General features: G+C 58.4%; 5 protein-coding genes across 7 annotated transcripts in view; 3 read left to right on the top strand and 2 right to left on the bottom strand.

The window, feature by feature from the left end:
* The first annotated feature begins 988 nt into the window (after window positions 1-988).
* CTSW (cathepsin W) lies at window positions 989-4,368 on the top strand. Its single transcript, XM_058526383.1, has 10 exons — window positions 989-1,144; window positions 1,414-1,498; window positions 2,329-2,442; window positions 2,819-2,979; window positions 3,081-3,177; window positions 3,265-3,345; window positions 3,429-3,554; window positions 3,740-3,804; window positions 3,885-4,076; window positions 4,150-4,368. The coding sequence occupies exons 1-10, from the start codon at window positions 1,058-1,060 to the stop codon at window positions 4,258-4,260; spliced, it is 1,119 nt and encodes a 372-aa protein (XP_058382366.1). The 5' UTR covers window positions 989-1,057; the 3' UTR covers window positions 4,261-4,368.
* A 219-nt stretch (window positions 4,369-4,587) lies between these two features.
* Window positions 4,588-8,411, bottom strand: FIBP (FGF1 intracellular binding protein). Of its 3 annotated transcripts, none has more exons than XM_058526384.1 (10): window positions 8,250-8,407; window positions 7,856-8,054; window positions 7,547-7,673; window positions 6,604-6,704; window positions 5,964-6,118; window positions 5,540-5,648; window positions 5,398-5,461; window positions 5,021-5,107; window positions 4,836-4,933; window positions 4,588-4,708 (listed from the first exon to the last, which is right to left on the bottom strand). In XM_058526384.1, exons 1-10 carry the CDS (start codon window positions 8,332-8,334, stop codon window positions 4,639-4,641), a joined length of 1,095 nt encoding a protein of 364 aa, XP_058382367.1. In that variant the 5' UTR covers window positions 8,335-8,407; the 3' UTR covers window positions 4,588-4,638. The 3 variants fall into 3 exon arrangements, 2 of the variants coding, with proteins under 2 accessions (XP_058382367.1, XP_058382368.1); XM_058526385.1 differs by having other exon boundaries at window positions 5,985-6,118; window positions 8,250-8,406; XR_009216235.1 differs by lacking the exon at window positions 4,588-4,708 and having other exon boundaries at window positions 4,852-4,933; window positions 5,021-5,151; window positions 8,250-8,411.
* Window positions 8,412-10,615: 2,204 nt separating this feature from the next.
* CCDC85B (coiled-coil domain containing 85B) lies at window positions 10,616-12,278 on the top strand. Its single transcript, XM_058526381.1, has one exon. The coding sequence runs from the start codon at window positions 10,742-10,744 to the stop codon at window positions 11,348-11,350; it is 609 nt and encodes a 202-aa protein (XP_058382364.1). The 5' UTR covers window positions 10,616-10,741; the 3' UTR covers window positions 11,351-12,278.
* FOSL1 (FOS like 1, AP-1 transcription factor subunit) lies at window positions 12,195-18,005 on the bottom strand. The gene is made up of 4 exons (XM_058526374.1): window positions 17,708-18,005; window positions 15,542-15,739; window positions 13,711-13,818; window positions 12,195-13,280 (listed from the first exon to the last, which is right to left on the bottom strand). The coding sequence occupies exons 1-4, from the start codon at window positions 17,795-17,797 to the stop codon at window positions 12,861-12,863; spliced, it is 816 nt and encodes a 271-aa protein (XP_058382357.1). The 5' UTR covers window positions 17,798-18,005; the 3' UTR covers window positions 12,195-12,860.
* DRAP1 (DR1 associated protein 1) overlaps window positions 17,034-20,166 on the top strand; it is a 21,712-nt gene continuing 18,579 nt past the window's right edge. The window contains exon 1 of the mRNA XM_058526380.1: window positions 17,034-17,450. The gene's annotated coding sequence lies outside the window, so the exon portion shown is untranslated. The remainder of the gene's footprint in view (window positions 17,451-20,166) is intronic.

Raw genomic sequence — 20,166 nt, 5'->3', positions numbered from 1 at the left:
AGTGAGCACGTGAATGAATGAATCCCAGGATCAGATCCCTCCTCCCTTTCCCTCTCTCCTATCCACATGCAACCCTTAGAAAGCCAGCTTTTTCTCATTTATCTCTGGTCTTGGGTGCTGGTTCTCATCCTGGGGGCCTGGTTCCCAGCATGGAGGCACATAAGGGAGACGCCCAGCCCAAGGAGCCATTAGAACCAAGGCAGCAGTAATGGGTGTTAACACCCCTGCCCAGCCATTGGCCTCACAGGCTTTGGCCCTGCTCTGCCTGAGATGCCAACTCTGCCATCTTTATGCCCTCTCAGGCTCACCCAGACCCCTCATCCCCATCCCCTGACTGTGACAGGTATGAAGAACAGAAGGAGGCAGTAGCTGCCATTTGCTGTCCCCAGGACCCTGCACTTTCCTGTTTAAAACCCATGATGACCAATTGTTCAGTCAACAAACACCCATCGAGCCCGCTCTGTGCTGGCCTCATCCTCAGCGCTGAGGACGCAGGGCATCAGACACATCTGGGGTGGGTGGGAGGCAGATGCCAAGCAGGCACAGGCACAGCAGGGCCTCCAAGGGCCGCAGATCACAGCAGAGGATGGGGAGCAGGGAATGCTTCTTGGAGGTGACCCTTGAGCTGACTGAGCTTTGCAGGATGAGCAAGAGTGCTTCCCCAGAGGGCACTGACCACCCTCCATCCCCCCCAGTCGTCAGGAGCCCGTGGCTCCCGTAGCCCCCTAGGCTTCCCGCTCACAGCACTGATGGCCCTATATTGTCACTGCCCACTTAGGATCTGTCTCCTCCTGTCTCCTTAAGGACAGATCCATCTCTGCATCCCTAGAATTGCCCGGAACAGGGTGGCAGACAGCCTCTGTTGAATAAAGAGAAAGAGGTGGAGTGAGGAGCGGGCAGGCAGAGGGCCAGGCAGGGACAAGAGCCTGAAGGCCTCTTGGGGTCGGCCCCCCTCCCAGCCTAGTTTCCCCTTTGTGGTTTCTCCAGCTCCGCCCTCTCAGCCCCTCCAACTTGGCCTGCACAGCTTCCTGCCCCTGGCACTCTGTTCCGCGGCACGATGGCACAAACTGTCCACCTCTCCTGCCTCCTGGCTCTGTTGGTGGCAGGTCCAGCCCAAGGCGTCAAGGGCTCCCTCAGGGGCCAGGTAAGTGCCCCCAACCTGCTCCCCATACCCTTCCCTCTGCAGGCCCCATGCCTGGGGCTCACCCCTTCAGAAACAACTGCCTTGTTCCCATTTCTCAGAGGGAGTGACTGAGGCTGAAGAGGTGATTGATGAGTCCACGCTCACACAGGGAGACAGCGGGCTAACCGGCTGATCCCCTAGCCCAGTCTGCATGGCTGGGAGCTGAGGTGTAGTCCAGAGATGACTTCTCACCTACCTCCCCCCACACTCCCACCCTTGGTTCCCTCCAGGACCCAGGTCCCCGGCCGCTGGAGCTGAAGGAGGTCTTCACATTATTCCAGATCCAGTACAACCGGAGTTACTCAAACCCAGCAGGTATCAGGGGGCACGTGCATCTCCAGTCCAACGCCCCTTCTCCCATTTAATAGATGAGGAAATCAAGGCTCAGGGTGGGGAATGGGCAGGACAGCGGCAGGACTGGGGTGTACTCCCTGGTTCCCGAGTCCACAAGCGGCGACAGGATTTCTTTGCTATGAATCTGGAAGGAGGTGGCAGCTGCTGGGGGTCTGCCCAGTCTCAGAGGATCCTCCCCTCCATAGCCACTTTCCTGTGACCCCAGGCAGTGGGCAGGAGACCACTATCTAGTCATGACTTCATTCAGCAAACACTCAAGGATACCCATTTTGTCCCCAAGGTGACTCTCTCACCACCCCCAGGAGCTGCCAGCCCTGCTCCTGCCCTCTCTGTGTCTCATCTCCCGTAGAGGGATTGTCTGGGGGCGCCTTTCAGCCCAGGCTGCCTGGGCTGTGGACCTGTCCCCCATCCTCCCCCACCCCCACCACGTTCCAGCTCCGGACCTGCGGTCTGAGGTGTGAAGCGAAGGTGGTGGAGGAGGAGGTGACCTGGCAGAAAGCCGGCTCCAACTACCTACTTTCCCTTCTGAGTCACTCTGCCTTCAGACCCTTTAGTTGGCTTCCCCCGGGGGTGGGCAGAGACGCCCCCCTTCCTGCCTCCTGGGAAAACCCAACCCCAAGTGGGCTGGGAGCCGTTTCCTTAGCCCAGGTGTCTGCAGCGGGGCCTGCAGGAGCCATAGGAAAGGAGTCAGTGCTCACCTTGGTGTGTGGGTGAGAAGATGCTCAGCCAGTGGCCACTTCCTGTCCCTGCGGGCTTGAAAGTCAGCCTAGGACAACCCCCTTTTGGTCCAGAGTATGCTCGCCGCCTGAACATCTTTGCCCACAACCTGGCCCAGGCTCAGCGGCTGCAGGAGGAGGACTTGGGCACAGCTGAGTTTGGGGTGACTCCATTCAGTGACCTTACAGGTACTGGGACCCCTCCCGGCCCCTAGGTGATGGGTGGGGAAGCAGAGCCTTCTCCAGGTATACTAGCAGATGGACAGGGCAGACCTACGGCTTTCGTTTCCCAGAGAGGGATGCTAAGGACCAGAGGCCTGGCTGCTTGCCCCACATCAGAGAGAGCAGGGGTAGGAACTCCAGCTCACGGGCGAGGCAGCAGCTACAGGGGAATGCACCCAGCAAGGAACCGGGCCTCTCTCTAGCCCTCAGCATCCTTGCCTTTGTCTGCCAGGGTGTTATGGGGACTCAAATGGCTGAGGAAGTGGATGGCTGGAGTGGGAGAGGCAGAATATGGGAGGGAAGGGTCAAAATTGTGACCTTGGTGGCCCCATCTGTCCCACAGAGGAGGAGTTTGGCCAGCACTATGGGCATCGGAGGGCAGCTGCAGGGGTCCCCAGCCTGGGCAGAAAGGTAGAGTCTGAAGAGTGGGGGGAGTCAGAGCCAGTGCCCCGGACCTGTGACTGGCGGAAGGCAGCCGGTGTCATCTCATCCATCAAGAACCAGGTATCTGCCTCCACCTAGCCTGGCTCAGTCCAGCCGGTGGTGGGAGGGAGGGAGGGGCAAGGTCCAGACACCTTACCCTGCCCGTACTCTCTCACTGCTAGGCAAATTGCAACTGCTGCTGGGCCATAGCGACCGTGGGCAACATCGAGGCCCTGTGGGGCATCACATGGCAACCGTCTGTGGAACTCTCTGTGCAGCGTATGGCTGGAAGAGGGGGGCATGTGTGACTGGGGAAGGGAAGGGGGCCTGGGGCCTGGTCACCCGCATTGTCCCTTCTCACACCAGAGCTGCTCGACTGTGACCGCTGTGGGAATGGCTGCGGGGGCGGCTTCGTCTGGGATGCATTCATCACGGTCCTCAACAACAGTGAGTGCCCTGCCTCTCAGGGCAGCTGTGGGCTGGGGGACATTCAGGAGCCGGGTCTCCATCCTGGCCTTGCTTATCTCTAGGTGGCCTGGCCAGTGAAAAGGACTACCCATTCCAGGGGAAAGGCAAACCCCACAAGTGCCTGGCCAATAAGCACAAAAAGGTGGCCTGGATCCAGGATTTCATCATGCTGAAGGACAACGAGCAGAGTGCGGACAGGCTGGAGACACAGGCGGACGTGGGGGGAGAATGACAGGGATGGACAGATTGGGCTATAGACACAGATGGAGGGATGGAGTGGGTGGGAATGTGGCAAGGGAGAGAGAGAGGCACCCATGAGCCGAGAGCAGAGGGCACAGGGCAGGCAGGGCCTGATGGCACCTTCTCCCGCCAGCAATCGCCTCGTACCTGGCCACCCATGGCCCCATCACCGTGACCATCAACGTGAAGCTACTGCAGGTAGGATAGGGGAGGGAACGGGGGAGGGGCATATAGGGGAGGTAGCCCCAAACTCAGCCCCTCTGCCCCTACCACTGCAGCAATACCAGTCGGGTGTGATCCGGGCCACGCCCACCACCTGTGACCCCCGGCACGTGGATCATTCTGTCCTGCTGGTGGGTTTTGGTGTGGAGGGCAGGCGGGCAGAGGCAGGCTCATCTCGTCCTCGTCCTCGCCACTCCACCCCATACTGGATCCTGAAGAACTCCTGGGGGGCCAACTGGGGTGAGAAGGTGAGTGTGATCTATGGAAGGGACAGGGCAGGACAGGCCTCTCCCCACCTTCTGATGCCCCCTAACTTCCTAGGGCTATTTCCGGCTACACCGAGGCAGCAATGCCTGTGGCATCACCAAGTACCCGCTCACTGCCCGAGTGCAACTACCACAAAACAGGCGCCTAGTCTCCTGCCCTCCCTGAGCCCGCCTGGCTGCCCCTCAGCTCTCTCCTGCTGTGCCAGCTGCCTCCTTGCTGGCCCCTCCCCAAGGTCTTGGCCTGTCCTCCCAATCTTCCTGCTATGGATGGAATAAATCAAGATGAAACTCCTGTCTTCCAAGTGGACTCAGCTGGGGTGGGGAAATGGATGGGGAGAACTTAGACATCGTTTCCGGACACGTCCTAGTTCCTGCGGGGCCGACGTACACGTACATCCTTATACACGTACACTATGATACTTAGAGACACACGCGCGCACACCTGCACAGACTCCCACACTGGACCACACACGTACCCACGCACAGGCTCCTCCAAAGTTATGGCAACTTTATTGTCAGTGTGCGCCTGGCGGTGGGAGGGGCCTCAGTCATGATAGAGGCGCAGGAGGCAGCCATGGAGGGTGCCCATGTAGCGGTCCCAGAGGGCCTGGTGCCTGCAATGACAATGGGAACAGTAACGGCTGATGTTCACTGCATCCCCACCACTGCAGGAGGGCTCGGCTCTGGCAAGAGGCTGGCTGGGGCCAGGCCAAGCTGGACAGGAGGCCTGGCGTCTCTCACCGGAAGCCATCCAGGGAGTGGACCGATGCCGAATACTGATTCAAGAAGAGCCGCACGTCACTCAACGGCCAATGGTCAGAGCGGCAGGGTTCCACGAACTGTGGGCCCAAGGGAACACGTAGCACTGGTCCAGCCCAGGGACAGGCCAGGTTGGGGATCAGAGGGCGGCGGGCAGGACAGCTCACCTTTTCCACAAGGTCCACAAATAGGTCTCTGACATCCTTATTGTGAGTCAGCTTGGCAGCCACATTCACCAGCCCCCGGGACAGGTTCTGTGGGGCAGGGAGCCTGGGAGTTCTGCCTTCTGTCCCAGAAGCTGGGGGTTGAGCCCAGAGGCTGGAGGAGGGCTCCCCAAATCTATCCACCTCCCTCAATCAAATAACTCCCCAACTTTCCAACTTTAGGAGCAGCCTCCCCCCTCACACGCAGGCGGGGGGGGGGGGGGGGGGGCGCAACAGCGCCACCTGCCGGTCAATCCCGGGCATGAGCAGAGTTTCCCAGTGGGACAGTGCACTGGAGGCTGAAGATGCCCAAGGGATACAGGCTGGATTAGGCCACAGACCTTGAAGTTGGCTTCCATCTCAGAGAAGACACCGAGCTTTCCCCGGAGGGCGGTGCACACCAGGCTGCAGGGAGACAGGGTCAAGCTTAGAGCCGCCTGGGCCCCCACTTCAGGCCCCACCCCATGGACCCCCCGGGGTCACCTCTTGTGCAGGTCCAGAAGGTCCTTGTCAGCCACAAGCACCTTGAGCTCCTTCAAGTCCTGAAGAAACTCCTTGTCTAAGTCCATGTCCATGTCATCCACCTGGGAGTCTGAGTGAGGCCCATGAGGGGAGTTGGGGTAGGGGATAAAAACCCCTCCTGTGATATCCTGAGCCTTCCCCGCCCACCCCATCATTGCACCCCACGAGACAGAAGAGGAAGCGGAGTGTCAGAGAGGTGGAGTGACTTGCCCCAGGCCACAGAGAAGTAGTGGGCCCTCGGTCTGCAGACAACGTGTGTGTGGGGACACTGGACTATGAGCAGAGGTGGCTGAGGTGAGGGCACTAAAGAAAGGATGCTGGGGCCTGCAGGGGAAACTGCGGGCGGGGAACCAGGCCCAGGGAGGGTGGGGAGGTGTCCGGGCACCTGGGTCAGTGGGGGCCTCACCAACAGCTCCAAGGGTCCAGTTCTGGATCATGAGCTCAGCACAGAAGGCAAAGTCGCCAAAGCTCAGATACTGTAGTTTTTTCTTCCCTGTCTCAAAGCGGTTGTTGGCAAAGAAGACGATGGCTGCATAGTCCCTGCAGGGAGCGGGGAGTGGGCCTGTCAGGGCTTGAGACTCCTTCTTAGAAGTAGCTCCTACCTGCGACATCAGCTGGGCATCCGAGTTCTGGCCTCTCTCTGCCCTAACACACTGTGTGACGTGTTTCAAGTCACTTCTCTCTGGGCCTCCTCATCTGTGCAAAGAGGTTTCAGCCCAGGTCTCCTAAGGGATACAGCGGGAGACCACAGGGTAACAGTTACCATGTACTGAGCACTTCCTAAGCGCGAGGGCTGTGCCATGGACTCTCCGTGCAGCACCTCACAATAGCCCAGCTGGTAAGTGGCCAGGCTAGGATTTGAACCCAGGCTGGTCTGATCCAAAGTGCAGACCAGCAGTGGGATGACCAGCCCCCAACAGCCAGGAGGTCAAGGGGGTGGGGGTGGGGAAGGAAGACTAGCCTCAGGGCCCAGGGAAGGAGTGTGCAGGATGGGGAGAAGGCTGGCTCCTCGCCTGGCCCCTCACCTGGCCAGCCGGTCGGAGAGGAGGAAGTGTTGCTGGATGTTATCCACCAGGGAGCCCCGCATTTCCTCCACCACCTTGAAGACTCGCTTAAAGTTGTCAAACTGCAGAGCAGTTGGGGAGGAGGGAGGACTGGTCAGAGGCTGTTCCCCCAATAAACTGTTTATTGAAATCTCTCCTTCACCTACACACCTATCCAGTTAACATATGCTGAGTTAGCATCTGTTATTCCTTCCACAAACTATTCATTAATACCTGTCATCAATTCAACAAATGTCTATCAGCTTCTTCCATCTTGCCTTGGATAAATGTTTACTCACTCCTATCTCTGAATTCACCCCCATTTTAGCATCATGAGCTTGTGCTGGAACTGACCCTCCCGGCTAAGGCCCAGGAAGTCAAAAATGAGCGAATGCTAAGCCATATGCAGGGAGCTCACCAGAAACAAGAGCAAAGACACTAAAGGCCCAGTAGAAGGGTTACTTCTCTCTGGCACCACCAAAAAGGCTTGTGGAGAAGGTGGCATCTGACCCCCTGCCTTGGATTTCAAGGGGTAGATATGGCCGAGAATAGTACCCTCCAGGGAGGAGCAGCATGAGCAAAAGAAAGCCGGAGAATGAGGAAATGTCAGCCTAGAGAGGTTGGCAGGGACCACATCACAGGAGAGGATGAAGGTCAAGGCCAAGGAGTGTGGCTACTATCCACAAGGGAGTAGGAGCCCACGAAAGTTTATGAGTGGGGGAAAGCTATGGTCAGATCTGGGCTTCTGAAAGCTCACTCTGGCTGAAGAGGATGGTTTGCAAGCAGCAAAACAAGACGAGAGGAGCATGGGTATGAAGCAGCTGCCACAATCAGAGGTGGGGGAGGAGGCTGGGGCAGTGGTCGAAGGGATGAGGTGAAGGGGGGACTGTAGATGGGATGTTGTGTTGGGGGGTGCGGTGCCCACTTGTCTCCGGCAGCTCTTGAGGGTGATGCCCGTTTTGGTGCTGATGTCGTCTAGGTCTTTCTTGGTGCCCTTGGACAGCTTCTTGCCCAGGACCTCCCGCACAAAGGCCTCGTCAAAGGCATAATACCTGCGTGGAGGCAGAGAACACCACTGACTTTCCATAAAGGAGGGGAAAGAGGGCCTGGCAGGGCCTGGGTGTGGTTCTTTCTGCTCCCAACTCTCTCACGGCCTGGGTAAGTCCCACCCCTCCCTGGGTCTCAGTTTCAGCCTGCAAAATGGGTATATGGTCAGACAGATTGGCGTCCGCACCTCTCGATGAGCAGCGCCTGTCGGGAGGGGGGGATCTGGAAGATGAGCTGGTGCAGCAGCTTGGGCGGTGCGTGCAGCAGGCGCTCGAGCATGTGGAAAGTACGGTAGTGGTCCATGGTGTCGCTCTGCAGCACCGCTGCAGTGGCGCCCGTCTGCTCCAGGATGCCCGAGCGCACCCTCAGGGCCACCGCGTCGCTCACTGGGGAGTGGGCGCTAGCATCAAGCCCCGCTCCGCTGACTCGAGGCGCCCTCCAGGGATTCCCGCCCCGACCCCTATACATGACTTACTCCCGCTGCCCACTTCTCCATGGGATGGTCAAGTCCGGGCCCCGCCCCTCTCCCACCCCAAACAACCGCTCCGCCCGACGGGCTCCCCAGACAGCCCCCCACAGACCCGAGTAACCATCCAGCCAGAGGCGATACACGTCCTCATCGATGAGGGTCGTGTTCCCCACGAAGATATCCAGCTCACTGGTCATGGCGACGCCCGACCCCGGGCGCGGCCGCAGCGCCCCAACAGGAGGCAGCACTGCCCGGGCCGGGCGCGCCGCCGCCGGGCCACTTCCGGGAGCGCCCAGATTCGGCTCCGGGCACCCGGAGCCAGAGAAGGACCACTTCCGGGACAGAGCGGGTGGGGGCAGGAGCGGCGCGGGAAGAGGCGGAGGCGGTGGAGTAGCCCCTCCTCCCAGCGGAAGGGGGAATCCCAGTCTTCTCCATCCCCACCCCCATCCGGGCCCCGTTTGCGGGAGGGCGTCGGGAGGCAAGACCTCCGGCCAGTCTCCCCTGCCCCGGCAGCCTCCCCCCATCATTTCCTCTTGGTGTTTCTCCCACATTCTCTGCTCTTTTCGGGGCCTCCCTACTTTGACCTGTATCCTAAATGTAGGGGTTTCACAAGGCTCTATCCCAAATCTTTTCTCTGCTAAAAAAGATGTCTGGCCCGACTTCCAAAGGCCCTTGCTGGGAACCCCTCAGTCCATCCTGCGGATGAGCACCTTTCCTGGGCGTGGGGCACCTGCTCCCATGGTTTAAACCACCCTCTCACCACTAACTCAGTAATGACCTCTCTTACTCTGCAGCTCAGAGCTCTGCCAGGAAATCCACATCCGGAGGGCCGCCTTTCTGCGACTCTGCCCAGGCTGTCTCTCCCCAGAGGCCTCTCAAAAGCTAGGCAGACCTTTCCTTCTCTCCAATCTGTTTCATTTTCTATGTTCCTATCTCAGTGACAGCCCCACCATCCACTCAGTTCTCATACCAGAAACCTGGGCTTTCTCCCAGACTCCTCTCTTCCCACATTCAGTTCTGCTGATTTGCCTCCTGAATAATTCTCGTATCTGTTTTGTCCTCTCCATCCCCACAGACCCTCCCAGCCCAGTCATCTGCATAGTTCTCCTTGCCCATTGACACAGTGTTCTTACCAATCTCCCTGCCTACATCACCTCCCATGGTCCATCCCACACAAAGCAGTCTGAACAATCTTTCTTTAAATGCATATTTTAAAATGTTACTCCTCTGCTTACAATCCTTACTGGCCTGTGGAAATGTTCCAGCCTAGTGTTGAAATCCCTTAAGAATCTGTCCTTCATCGGGGGCCGGCCCAGTGGTGCTGCTGTTAAGTGTGCGCCCTCCGCTTCCGCGGCCTGGGGTTCGCAGGTTCGTGATCCCGGGCGCGCACTGACGCACCGCTTGTCCCATGGTGTGGCGGCGTCCCACATAAAGTAGAGGAAGATGGGCACGGATGTTAGCCCAGGGCCAATCTTCCTCGGCAAAAAGAGGAGGATTGGCACCGAATGTTAGCCCAGGGCGGATCTTCCTCACACATACAAAAAAAGATTCTGGCCTTCATCTACTTTTGTTGCCTCCCCCCACCTCCACTTACCTTTCTCCAGGCACCTGCCTTTCAAAAACATTAAGCTACTCTCACTATTCCGAAAGCAGCTAGGCCCTTTCAGGCACCAGTGTCTTTCACCTTTCTCTTTCTCTTTGTGTCTTTCTCTTTCCCTGAAATAACTTTCTCTTTACTTCGCAGAGTCTATACATCTTTCAGAACCGCTCAGATATCACCTCTTTTGGGAAACCTTTTTTCAGGGCAGTCCCTCAGACCATACGCCTCCTCCATTTGCTTCTTGTTTAACACAGCCTGTTTCCCCTTCCAGATTACTATCTCTTTGAGGACAGGATTAGGATCTTAGTCAACTTCATTTCTGCATGAGCCTTGCACACAACAAAGGTTTATTGAACAAATGAATCCCATGTATGCTCCTCCCCCCAGGCAGGAAACGCTCCGAGAGAGGGAGGGTAGGCTGATGGTGAGCCAGGACGTTTGGATTCAGGGTTCCAAGGAGGTGGGAGCGATGCTCAGTGAGCCGAGACTCGAGTTCGAGCTAAGCTAGGAAGGATGGAAAGGCGATCCATCTGGGTTCCGTCGGGGGTTGGGCAGGAGTGTCGGGGGCCGACGCCCGAGTCTTGGTTCTCAGGAGCTGAGAGGCCTAGGCTCGAGCTTGAGGAGGTTTGGAACTGGAAGGTACGAAGCACCTAGTTCGGGGTTGACTGGCGCGGAAGATGGTGACGCCGAGTCCCACTGTCCGCGGCGGTCTAGGACTCCGCGGCCCGGAGTGGGCGGAGAAGGGTAGCTCTCTTCGCGCTCAGACCCCGCCCCTTTCCGGGGAGGCTTTCCCGGATTGGCTGTCCTTCCCTGACGTCATGAGGCCCCGCCCCGGCGCGCGCCCCGCCGCGTGCCCACCCCCGGGCGGCTGCTGCAGCCTACACTACCTCGACCGCAGCCTGCCGCCCGCGGAGCTGGAGCCCGACCCTGAGCGGCGCCGGGCTCGACGTGGGGCTTCTGGGCTGCGGCGGCGGGCAGGCGATGCTCCAGAGGCCTGAGCAGCCATGGAGGCCGAGGCAGGCGGCCTGGAGGAGCTGACGGACGAGGAGATGGCGGCGCTGGGCAAGGAGGAGCTGGTGCGGCGTCTACGACGGGAGGAGGCGGCACGCCTGGCGGCTCTGGTGCAGCGCGGCCGCCTCATGCAGGAGGTGAATCGGCAGCTGCAGGGTCACCTGGGCGAGATCCGCGAGCTCAAGCAACTCAACCGGCGCCTACAGGCCGAGAACCGCGAGCTGCGCGACCTCTGCTGCTTCCTAGACTCGGAGCGCCAGCGCGGGCGGCGCGCCGCGCGCCAGTGGCAGCTCTTCGGGACCCAAGCATCCCGGGCCGTGCGCGAGGACCTGGGCGGTTGTTGGCAGAAGCTGGCCGAGCTTGAGGGCCGCCAGGAGGAGCTGCTGCGGGAGAACCTGGCGCTTAAGGAGCTCTGCCTGGCGCTGGGCGAGGAGTGGGGCCCCCGCGGCGGCCCCGGTGGCGCGGGGGGCTCAGGCGCCGGGCCGACGCCCGAGCTCGCCTTGCCCCCCTGCGGACCCCGCGACCTGGGCGATGGAAGCTCCAGCACCGGCAGCGTGGGCAGTCCGGATCAGTTGCCCCTGGCCTGCTCCCCAGATGACTGAGAGCGCAGCTTCCTTCGCGCCGACGCCCGCCCGGATTGCTTCCCAAGCGCCGGGATTGCGGTGGACCTCGGGAGCTGGACGCCACTCCGGCTGCGCACGAGGAGCCGCTGGCATGAACTTAGAAACCCTGGGACTGAGGAGGGCCCCTCGCTCTCGCTGGCGGAGCAGCAGGGGGACTGGAGGCTGGAGCGGAGGGACTTGCTGGGGGCTGGGTGGGGGCTAATAAACTGGGACGGAAGCAGAGCCGGTGACTTGGGCAGCGTCTGTTTGGGACTCGCCGGGGTTGGGACGAGGGCGGGCACGTTGAGACGGGGTACCATTTCCATCCAGAGGGACTGCAGAACTAAGGTGGCTGACTCTCCCGTTACCCCAAGCCTGGCGGGGGGATATGGGACAGTAGTAAGCCCCCTGACTTCCCCAATCAGGCCCAGGGACAGGCCATGATCCGGCCCCTGAAGTGGCTCCAGCTCCCTTCCCGGCTCCTTCCTGTCCGAGACAATGGGGCAGGAAGCAGGTGTTGGGGGCCTAGAACCCACTAGCAGCCTCCCCTGAGGCTGGAAGGGACATGACAGCGCCCTCCTGTGGCACACGCAGGAGCTCTGTGGGCCCCCAGCAAGAGGAGGATAATCTTGGCTTGCACCCCACAGCACTGTCTTCCTCCTCTCAGTCCTGGAGATGAGGCAGAGCAGATGTAGCCTCATTTGTCAGATAAGATAGTCGAGGTCCAAAAATATCAAAGAATTTGTCCAAGGTCATGCCGTCAGTCGGTGGAGCGGAGACCGGAGCCTAGGGTTTCTGGTTCCAAGTGTTCTCCCTTTAGCCTCTGGGTCCAATGAGACCAGGCCAGAGCTTCAAGCCTTTTATTCCATTTTGGCAGGTTTGTATAAAAATACTCTCTTTAGGAAAATAAATAGCAGCTGCCCTCGCTGTGGAGGCTTGGATTCCCTGGAGCTAAAGACTTCTCAGAGCTGGGGGCTGCAAGTCAGCTCCTCATGGAAGCCTCTGGTGCCCTCCTGAGCTGTGCCACTCAGGAGGGCCGGCAGGATGCCATGGTTCAATCATCTGGTGCTGCTGGCAGTGGGGCTGGGCGAGTTAGTGTTCTAGGCTGGTAGAGTATCACTTTCTGTCAAGGAGGAGAGTCGGGTGGATCATAGGAAGAGGGTGATGAAGACTCTAGGGTGGTTTGGAGAGGGTTAGGGCTCCAGAGGACCTCTAGGGATCTGCAAAGTCCTTTGGGGCTGCCAGGAATTCTCTAGCACAAATGGGAAATATTTTGTCTCTGATTTCGTGCAAATTGTGCGAGAGAGGCCAGCTCTAGAGAAACAGCAGGCAGCTTCGGTGGCCTCAAGCTGGCTCTACCAGAAAGTAAAATATGCTCAGTCTCATCTGGAAGGATGGAGAAGAACCTGCTGAGGTTGGGGACGGGATACGGTCCAGGCCAGCTGGACCAGTGGTGGGGAGGGGTATGTTGGCTAGGGTGGCTCCTACAGGGAGCGGGGGCTGGGGTGCCTCATAAGGCCAGGAGGGTGGGGGAGCCGAGGGGGTCAGAGGACGGGTCCCCACTGCTGCTGCTACTCCTGCGATGGGCTGAGGAACAGGGCTCAGGGGTACTGGGGTAGGTGAAGACCAGACTAGGGGTGAAAGGAGTCAGGGAGGGTGTGGTCATGAGTGTGGGGGTGTGCAATGCTTCGGGTTCGAGGACAGGCCCCGGGGAAAGGGAGATACAAGGCACAGGGCAGGAGGGGGCTGGTGGGCTGCGGGTGCCGCTGGTACCGCCTGTGCCGCCAGTGTCGCTCTCCTTGGCCCCTTCTGGGATTTTGCAGATGGGGCGGTGGGCTTCGAGCACCAGCTCCAGGCGCTCCTTCTGCTTCTGCAGCTCCTCGATCTCTCGCTGCAGTCCGGATTTCTCGTCCTCCAGTTTGTCGGTCTCCTGTAGAGGGTTGGGGGGGGGCGGTCAAGAAGATGAGGGTTGAATACCGCATAGCCTCCCACGATGGTGATTCAGGGGGGTGGAGAGAAGAGGGGGGCTGGGGAGTCTCCAGCAAGTCTGGACTACAACTCCCATGAGCCCCTGGGAGAAAAATGGGCACGACTCCCATCAGTCCTGGGGGCATCTTAGAAGTAGATTGTCGGCCAAAGCTTAAGCACTGCCCTCCTCGGAGTGAGACGCGCTGCAACTCATTTTTAATCGCTTTTTCCTCGTCCTTTTCTCCGAAAGACTGCCCCTCCGACAAGGAGATGGGGGGAGGGGACTTCATATACCGGCGCCCCTTGTGGTCCCGCGGGCTCATGGGAGCCGGGATCCCCCTGAGGCTCGGTGGGCCGGGGCTTGGGAACTCTCCGCAGCAGCGGGTGCTCACCGCCTGCAGGAAGTCGGTCAGTTCCTTCCTTCGGTTCCTGCACTTGGCCGCCGCCAGCTTGTTCCGCTCGCGCCTCACTCGACGGCGCTCCTCCTCCTCCGGGCTGATCTGGGGGGAGAGGGAGCAGTGAGGTGGACCCAGAGCCACTGGCTGCCGGGCACTCGCCTCCTACTCTGGCCCAGTGGCAGGACTCAGCCTGCGGTTTAGGGACCACCGCACCCCGACCGGTTCCCGCACTCACGCTTTAGTAAGCTTGGATTAGTCACATTTCCTCCTGACACCCAGCTTTTGCCTCCTATGATTCCTCTCTCGGAATGCCCTCCCCCTACTCCACGAACCTTAACCCTCCTCATCTCCCAGCTAAGATGCCCCCGCCTCCAGGAAGCCTTCTCTCATACCCCAGCGAAAAGTGGCCTTTCCTCCTCTGAGCCCCTGGGACCCGGCCACTCTTTTTCGAAGGACCCTCATTCTTTTCAATCTCTTGATAACCAGGTCGCCTCTTTCCCAGGGGCTGTAAGCACTAGGAAGGGCCAATGAGTGCTGCTGAGTAAGTTTTTATTTTATCAGGAACCTATTATGTGCCAGCTCAGCGCTTTACATAGATTCTTAACCCAACTGTCCATGTAAGGAACTGAAGCCCAGGGAGGATGAATAACTCGTTTATGGTTCCAGAGCAGGAATTAAAATCCACTCATTCTATTCAACACTGAGTGAGAGGCCAGCTGATGGAAACCACCTCCGCCAAAAGGACCCAGATCACAGCTCACAGCCCCAGTCTAGGAGTACCCAGGAACACCCACAGGACAGGGCTGAAGGAAGGAAGTCCAGGAGGCTGCCTGTGGGGCTCGCACTACAGTCCCCTTCCAGTTGGTCACAAAGGCCAGCCATTCTGTTTGTGGGAAAGCTTCCCCTGACTGATGGCACACCTTTCCCAGGACCCCGACCTCCCTCCCCATCCTCTACTCTGCTGTCAGAGTGAGCTCTTTTCCGTGCAAACCTCACCCAGTCTCGTATACCTAACAGTCTCATATACCAAGATGCCCCAGGGAGGGGAAAGAGGAGCCACTCCCTCAAAGACTCTATCTCCCATTTACTTATTTTGGTAAGGACTTTATTAGCAGTGTGCGGGCAGGAACCCTGGTTGAGGAGGCAAGACTTTCAAGTCTTCCCTTAGCTCCCGGTGAGACAGTGTGGCCTGGCGGTTAGGATCTGACTTTAGAATTGGACAGACCTGTCTCATTACTCACTACTTGTGTGACCTTGGGCAAGTGACTACCTCTCTGTGCCTTCATTTCCTTGGCTGTAAACTGGGGAAAACGAGAGTACATTCCCCAGAGAGTTTTTATGAGGATTAAATGAGATAGGGAAACTGAGACGCAGCGAGCGGCTGAAGGGAACTCTCTCCTCTCTGTTCTCTCTCCAGCTATACAGACAGCATAAGACCACCCTCTCCACACGTCAGCAGGTGGAGATCTTCTGCTGCCCACACACCTTTCCGCATGTACACCTTACACATTCTCACCCCCACCTCCATTCTTCCTCCTGCTATCTCCTCTAACTGGAATGTCATTTCCTTCATCTCTATCTATGTAACTGCTACCCATCCTTCTAGGCTAATATGCCTCCACCTAATATGCTTCCCTGATCTAGAAGTGACCTCTTTGCCCCCTGGGTCTCCCCTGGGGTCTCCTATCACTTTCTGCCTTGGCCAATAGTCACCAGTGGCCCCACCTTACCCCTCCCCCCCAAGCCTGTGTTCTCCTTTTGGGCACGAGCTTCTCTTCTGCAACCCTGTGGGCATCAGAACCAGTGCAACACCCCTGCTCCCTACCTGTTCACTGGGCCGGCGACGCACGCCTGGAGGTGGCCCCAGGGCCCGGATGACTCCTGGCCGGGGCTGTGGGGGGCTGTACTGGGGGTAGGCCAGAGGCCTGGGGTAGCTGCTGGGTCCCAGGAAGTGAGGCTGCACCATCCACTGGAGCTCCTGGCTGCCACTCACAGCGTTGATGCTTGGCACGAAGTGGAACTTCTGAGGGATAAGAAATGGAGGGCCAGGGATGAGTTCTGTGTGGATGGAGGGGCTTCCAGTGGACAGAAGCCACACTGCCGTCCACCCTCAAGGCAGCTGCTGGTTCTGAGAGACCTGAAAGAGCCCAGTTTGGCAGTCAGCCTGACTGGGTGACAAATCCCTGCTCATGAGCTGTGTGACTTTGCGCAGGTCACATAACCACTCTGTGCCTCCATTTCCCCATCAGAGCTAATACTTACAGAGTGTCAATTCCAGGCACTGTCCCAACCACTTTACAAATACTGACTCATATAATTTGCACAACAGTATCATCGTTGTCAGACAGGAAAACAGTTGTCCATGGACACACAGCCAGTAAATGGAAAGCGGGGTTTGTGCCACAGGCAGCCGGGCTCTCACCCACTCCTGCACCCTGCCTGAGTCCCATCTGCACAGAGCATTACAGCTCCTAACCCTGAGGGTGGCTGTGAGAAACAGGAGAGAGAATGTATGTGACAGAGCCTGGGAAGTGGCAGATGCCCAGTGCACAAGGGCTGTGGTGGGCGAGAGCCATTGCTCTGGGTTCAAGCTGTCCCAGTTCTAATTTTAGCTCAGCCACTTACTGGCGGTGACTCTGGGCAGGTTATTTAACATCAACGTGCCTCAGTTTCCTCGTTTCTAATATTATCATAGATGAGGATTACAGCACTTCATTGATGCCAAGAAATACTCCTTAGTAGCTCTGAAATCACAGGTTAATTGTAACTGTAAAAAAATTTAGTGGTACAAAACAATGGTGGGCTTTTTAACCAAAGAGGTCTTAGATTCGGTGAAATCCAGTAAATGAGATGGAAACCGCCCAGCAGGACGCCTGGCTGCATTGTATGCGCTCCAAGGATTACCTGCCCCTGGGTTCAAGCCCCGGGGCTGGATCCTGGGTGTGGGCGCCCAGTAGTCCGGGAAGAGCCTCACAAGCCCAGGCAAGTCCAGACGGCGGTGTCCCTGGCCCAGCGCTGTGGGCCCAGTGGCCCGGTGACCCCAGTTCCGGGCCCGAGGCACCGCCGGCGGCATCTCCAGCTCCCGAGGTTGTCGGGGCCCGGGCCGCTCCGGGCCAGGAAGGGAGGGGCGCTCCGAGTGAGTCAGCCACCGTGACTCGGCCGCCGTGACTCGGCGGAACGGACGCCGCTCCTTCTCTCCCCTAGCGACACGTGCTCGCGGCCCCTCGGCAGGAAATGGGCACCTGCAGCCTCCCGGGTACCCCCCGCCGGCAGCGGGCGCCGTTCGGTGCCGAGAGTCGGGGGCGCGCGGGAGTTGCCCGCTGCATGTCCCCGCGCACGTCCCGGCACCTCCCGATCTCTATTGGCTCCATCCTGTAAAGCGTCAAGAACCCGTGTCCCAGAGCCCACCAGGCTGTACTGCGCCAAGAAGGGGATAGGGACTTGGCGACAGAGTAGAGAGGGACAAACAGACAGACACCGGACGATCACGGACAGCGCCGAGGATTCCCAGTCTGTGGAGCTAGCCTGCCGATGATCCCACCTCCCTCCTGCGTGGGGACCTCTCGGCCGCAGCCCAGACTCAGGTCCCGGGAATTTAGTCCGAGATGGATCAGACCCTGGGACCTTATCGGAGCTAGGACTAATCCCGACTAAGGGGCTCCCTCTGACGCAGATGCGCCGAAATATTAGCGGTGGCAGAAGGAAAGAAAGAAGGTAACAGAGACAGAGGGACAGTAAGTACACAGCAAGGGAAAAGGGGGCGAGGGAGAGAGGGGACGTTCGCAGATCCTTGTTCCGCCCGCCGCGCGCGTTCCCCCGGGCTGTGGGGGAAAGTGCCCCTGGACGGCGAAGAATGGGCAGGATCCTCGGCCGCAGCCCCCAGACCCGATCCCTACTCCGGTTGCCGGCCCCAGTCCCGGAGCGCGCGGGAGCGGACCGCAGCGTCACAGGCGCTGTCCACTCGCGGCCCCAGGCGTCGGGTCTCTCTCACCTGCTGGCCCGTCCCCGGGGGCTGCGCTGGGCCGCCGTACGCACCGCCGGCGGCGGAGCTCGGTCCGGGTTCCCCGAAGTCTCGGTACATGCCCTGGGCTGGCTGCTCCGTGGGGTCCGCGTCGGCGGCTTGGGTTCTGACTCACTCGCTCCTTGCGGAGTCCTTTCTTTTTATGAATGAAAAGTTCTCGGGCTGAACCACTCCGACTGGGGGGGTGGCGCGGGCGTTTCGCAGTGGCGCCGGTCACCTCGGGGCCCCACCTCTCCAGACGCGCCGCCTTTTGCCAGTCCGCCCCGAACTTCTGGACGCCTCCTCCAGTCCGGGAGCGGCCTTTTCGGGGGAAAGGGGAGGACTTGACGTCCCCCAGCGACAGCAGTGGGCCCGCCCCCTCTGACGTAGCTGCCCATACATGGTGCAATTTCCTCGCTGCACCCAGGTGGAGCCGAGGATTCCCCTGCGTATTTACGCACCTGTGAGCAGCCGGGCGCTCCGCCCAGTCCCTCTGTCCCGTCCCGCCCAGCCGCCGAGTGCAGACAGCGAGCCCGCAGCCCCACTCCCGGTCCGCACCCTGGAGCCCTCTCCTTGGGGTCTGGCCTCAGTTTCTGCATCTGTAAACTGGGACGAAATAATCACATAGCCACCCTGCCGCGCGTGGAAGGCTGGAATGTAGAATGTGCAAGAGGTCTGGAAACCGTAAAGTGGATCATAAATGTGATTGATATTATTATTATTATTTACTAGGTGCTTATTTCGTGCCAGGAACCATGTTACTGCCATCCAAGGTCTCACAGTCGTGGCGTGGGGCCCTTCCACTGGCATTGTTTTAAGGTTCAGGTATTCTAAAAAGTGAATAAGTGACACCAGAGTTACAAAAATGGAGGTATATTTTAAATGCTTACAATGAATAAGTTAATGCTTCGAGGTACGCACAAATACAATACCGTGTAATTGTGCTGCTCACAGGATAGTTTGAGGAGCTATAACAAGTTTTAATTCAGAGCTCACGTAAGCAGTGAGAGCCTGCAGTGGGACACAGGTGTCCTGTGGTCTGATAAACGCCGTCTTCTTTAAATACTGTCACTGCCCTTCCGGGCAGTGTGGTCAGCAGTCTTGTTTGGAGATTACATCCAAGGTCTGTGTGAATGTGAGGCCAGGGCCAAAGGTCAACAACCAAAGGCCAACAAGCCTGGGAGGTAGGTGCCGTCATCATCGTTATTTTACAGATGGGGAAACTGATGCCGAGAGGTGTGGAAATGCAGTGCCTAAAATCACTCAGCGAGTGGCTGAAGCAGGTTGCCAAATCAGAGCTGTGGGAGCCCCAAGCCCAGGCTCAGGCAAGATTTGTCAAGCCCTCACAGACGCCTTTTCACACATGCCGAGTGTCAGTGCTGTGAGGACCACCCCAAAGCTTCTTCTCCTCTTCCTCCCATTCTACAGATAAGGAAACTAAGGCCCAGCGAGAGTAAGGAGCTGCCGGCGTCACAGGACTACAGAAAGAGACATGGGCTCCCTGCTTTCCGTTAGTGCCTCCATTTGATCAGTTCCAGTTTTGTCCTCGGGGAAGGAAGATTTCAGGGAGGCAGGGTCCTGGGTGGCCTTCCCTGGGGACCAAGGCCGGGGGTCTGTGGGCACACTCAGGACTTAGAGCCAGAAGGCCAGGTTGGCCCTGGGCTTCTAGTCCCAGAGCTACCATTTCTGTCTCTGTGACCTGGGTGGGTTGCCTTCCCTCTGAGTCCCAGGCTCACTGTGCATAATTGAGCCTCCCACTGACCTCATGGGGCTGCTGTAGGATCGAATGAGGTCACAGATATGAAAGTGCTTTGTAAGCTGTAAAGTGCTGTGCACTCAGAGGGTGGTTACAGCCTCTCCCTTGCCTTTGTTTGACTTAATGCTTGTCTTTCTCTAAAAAGAAATGAAACCAACAGCAGTTTACCAGAATGAGAAATATAGGGGTGTGTGTGTGAGAGAGAGAGGGAGATTTTTTGAGGCAGTGTGACACATGGAAAAGATCACGCGTGCTGGAATCAGACAAGTCTGGGTTCTGAGTTTGAATTCTGGGTAGGCTGCTCACCAGCTGTGTGACCTAGATGAGGCACACAATCTCCCAGGGCCTCTGTTTCCTCATCTGTAAAATGGAGACATAATGTTAACGACATCTCAGGGTTGTTGGAGAATAGAAATAAAATAATGTCACAGGCTAAGTACAGTGTATAGTAAGAACGTGACAAAGAGAGAAAATAAATACACATGTTAATAAAAAGCCCCACGAGTGGGGGCAGTTGGGGCTCTGATCGCACGCTAAGGCACTCGTGCAGCGCGCACACACACACACACACACACTCACACCCGCTAACTGATATCTGAACTCCTTGGCTGAGCCCAAGCTGGACAGGTCAGAGTGACACAGGCGGCCAGGTGGTGGCACATGTGAGGCCTGACACGAGTCAGCCTTGACTGCA

Source organism: Diceros bicornis, chromosome 31 (assembly GCF_020826845.1).
Source record: "Diceros bicornis minor isolate mBicDic1 chromosome 31, mDicBic1.mat.cur, whole genome shotgun sequence".
Classification (NCBI taxonomy): domain Eukaryota; kingdom Metazoa; phylum Chordata; class Mammalia; order Perissodactyla; family Rhinocerotidae; genus Diceros; species Diceros bicornis.
This window is presented reverse-complemented; position numbering and strand designations above follow the sequence as displayed.

What these genes read in the sequence shown, in the direction of transcription:
- CTSW (XM_058526383.1), top strand. Translation starts at nt 1,058, where the DNA reads ATGGCACAAACTGTCCACCTCTCCTGCCTCCTGGCTCTGTTGGTGGCA. An exon ending in TGTGGAACTCTCTGTGCAGC is followed by an intron (nt 3,178 to 3,264) that starts GTATGGCTGGAA and finishes TTCTCACACCAG; the next exon opens with AGCTGCTCGACTGTGACCGC. An exon ending in CATCACGGTCCTCAACAACA is followed by an intron (nt 3,346 to 3,428) that starts GTGAGTGCCCTG and finishes GCTTATCTCTAG; the next exon opens with GTGGCCTGGCCAGTGAAAAG.
- FIBP (XM_058526384.1), bottom strand. Translation starts at nt 8,334, where the DNA reads ATGACCAGTGAGCTGGATATCTTCGTGGGGAACACGACCCTCATCGAT. An exon ending in CTGGCTGGATGGTTACTCGG is followed by an intron (nt 8,055 to 8,249) that starts GTCTGTGGGGGG and finishes CCCACTCCCCAG; the next exon opens with TGAGCGACGCGGTGGCCCTG. An exon ending in TTGTGGACCTTGTGGAAAAG is followed by an intron (nt 4,934 to 5,020) that starts GTGAGCTGTCCT and finishes TTGGGCCCACAG; the next exon opens with TTCGTGGAACCCTGCCGCTC.
- CCDC85B (XM_058526381.1), top strand. Translation starts at nt 10,742, where the DNA reads ATGGAGGCCGAGGCAGGCGGCCTGGAGGAGCTGACGGACGAGGAGATG.
- FOSL1 (XM_058526374.1), bottom strand. Translation starts at nt 17,797, where the DNA reads ATGTACCGAGACTTCGGGGAACCCGGACCGAGCTCCGCCGCCGGCGGT. An exon ending in CCCCGGGGACGGGCCAGCAG is followed by an intron (nt 15,740 to 17,707) that starts GTGAGAGAGACC and finishes CTTATCCCTCAG; the next exon opens with AAGTTCCACTTCGTGCCAAG. An exon ending in TGACCGACTTCCTGCAGGCG is followed by an intron (nt 13,281 to 13,710) that starts GTGAGCACCCGC and finishes AACCCTCTACAG; the next exon opens with GAGACCGACAAACTGGAGGA.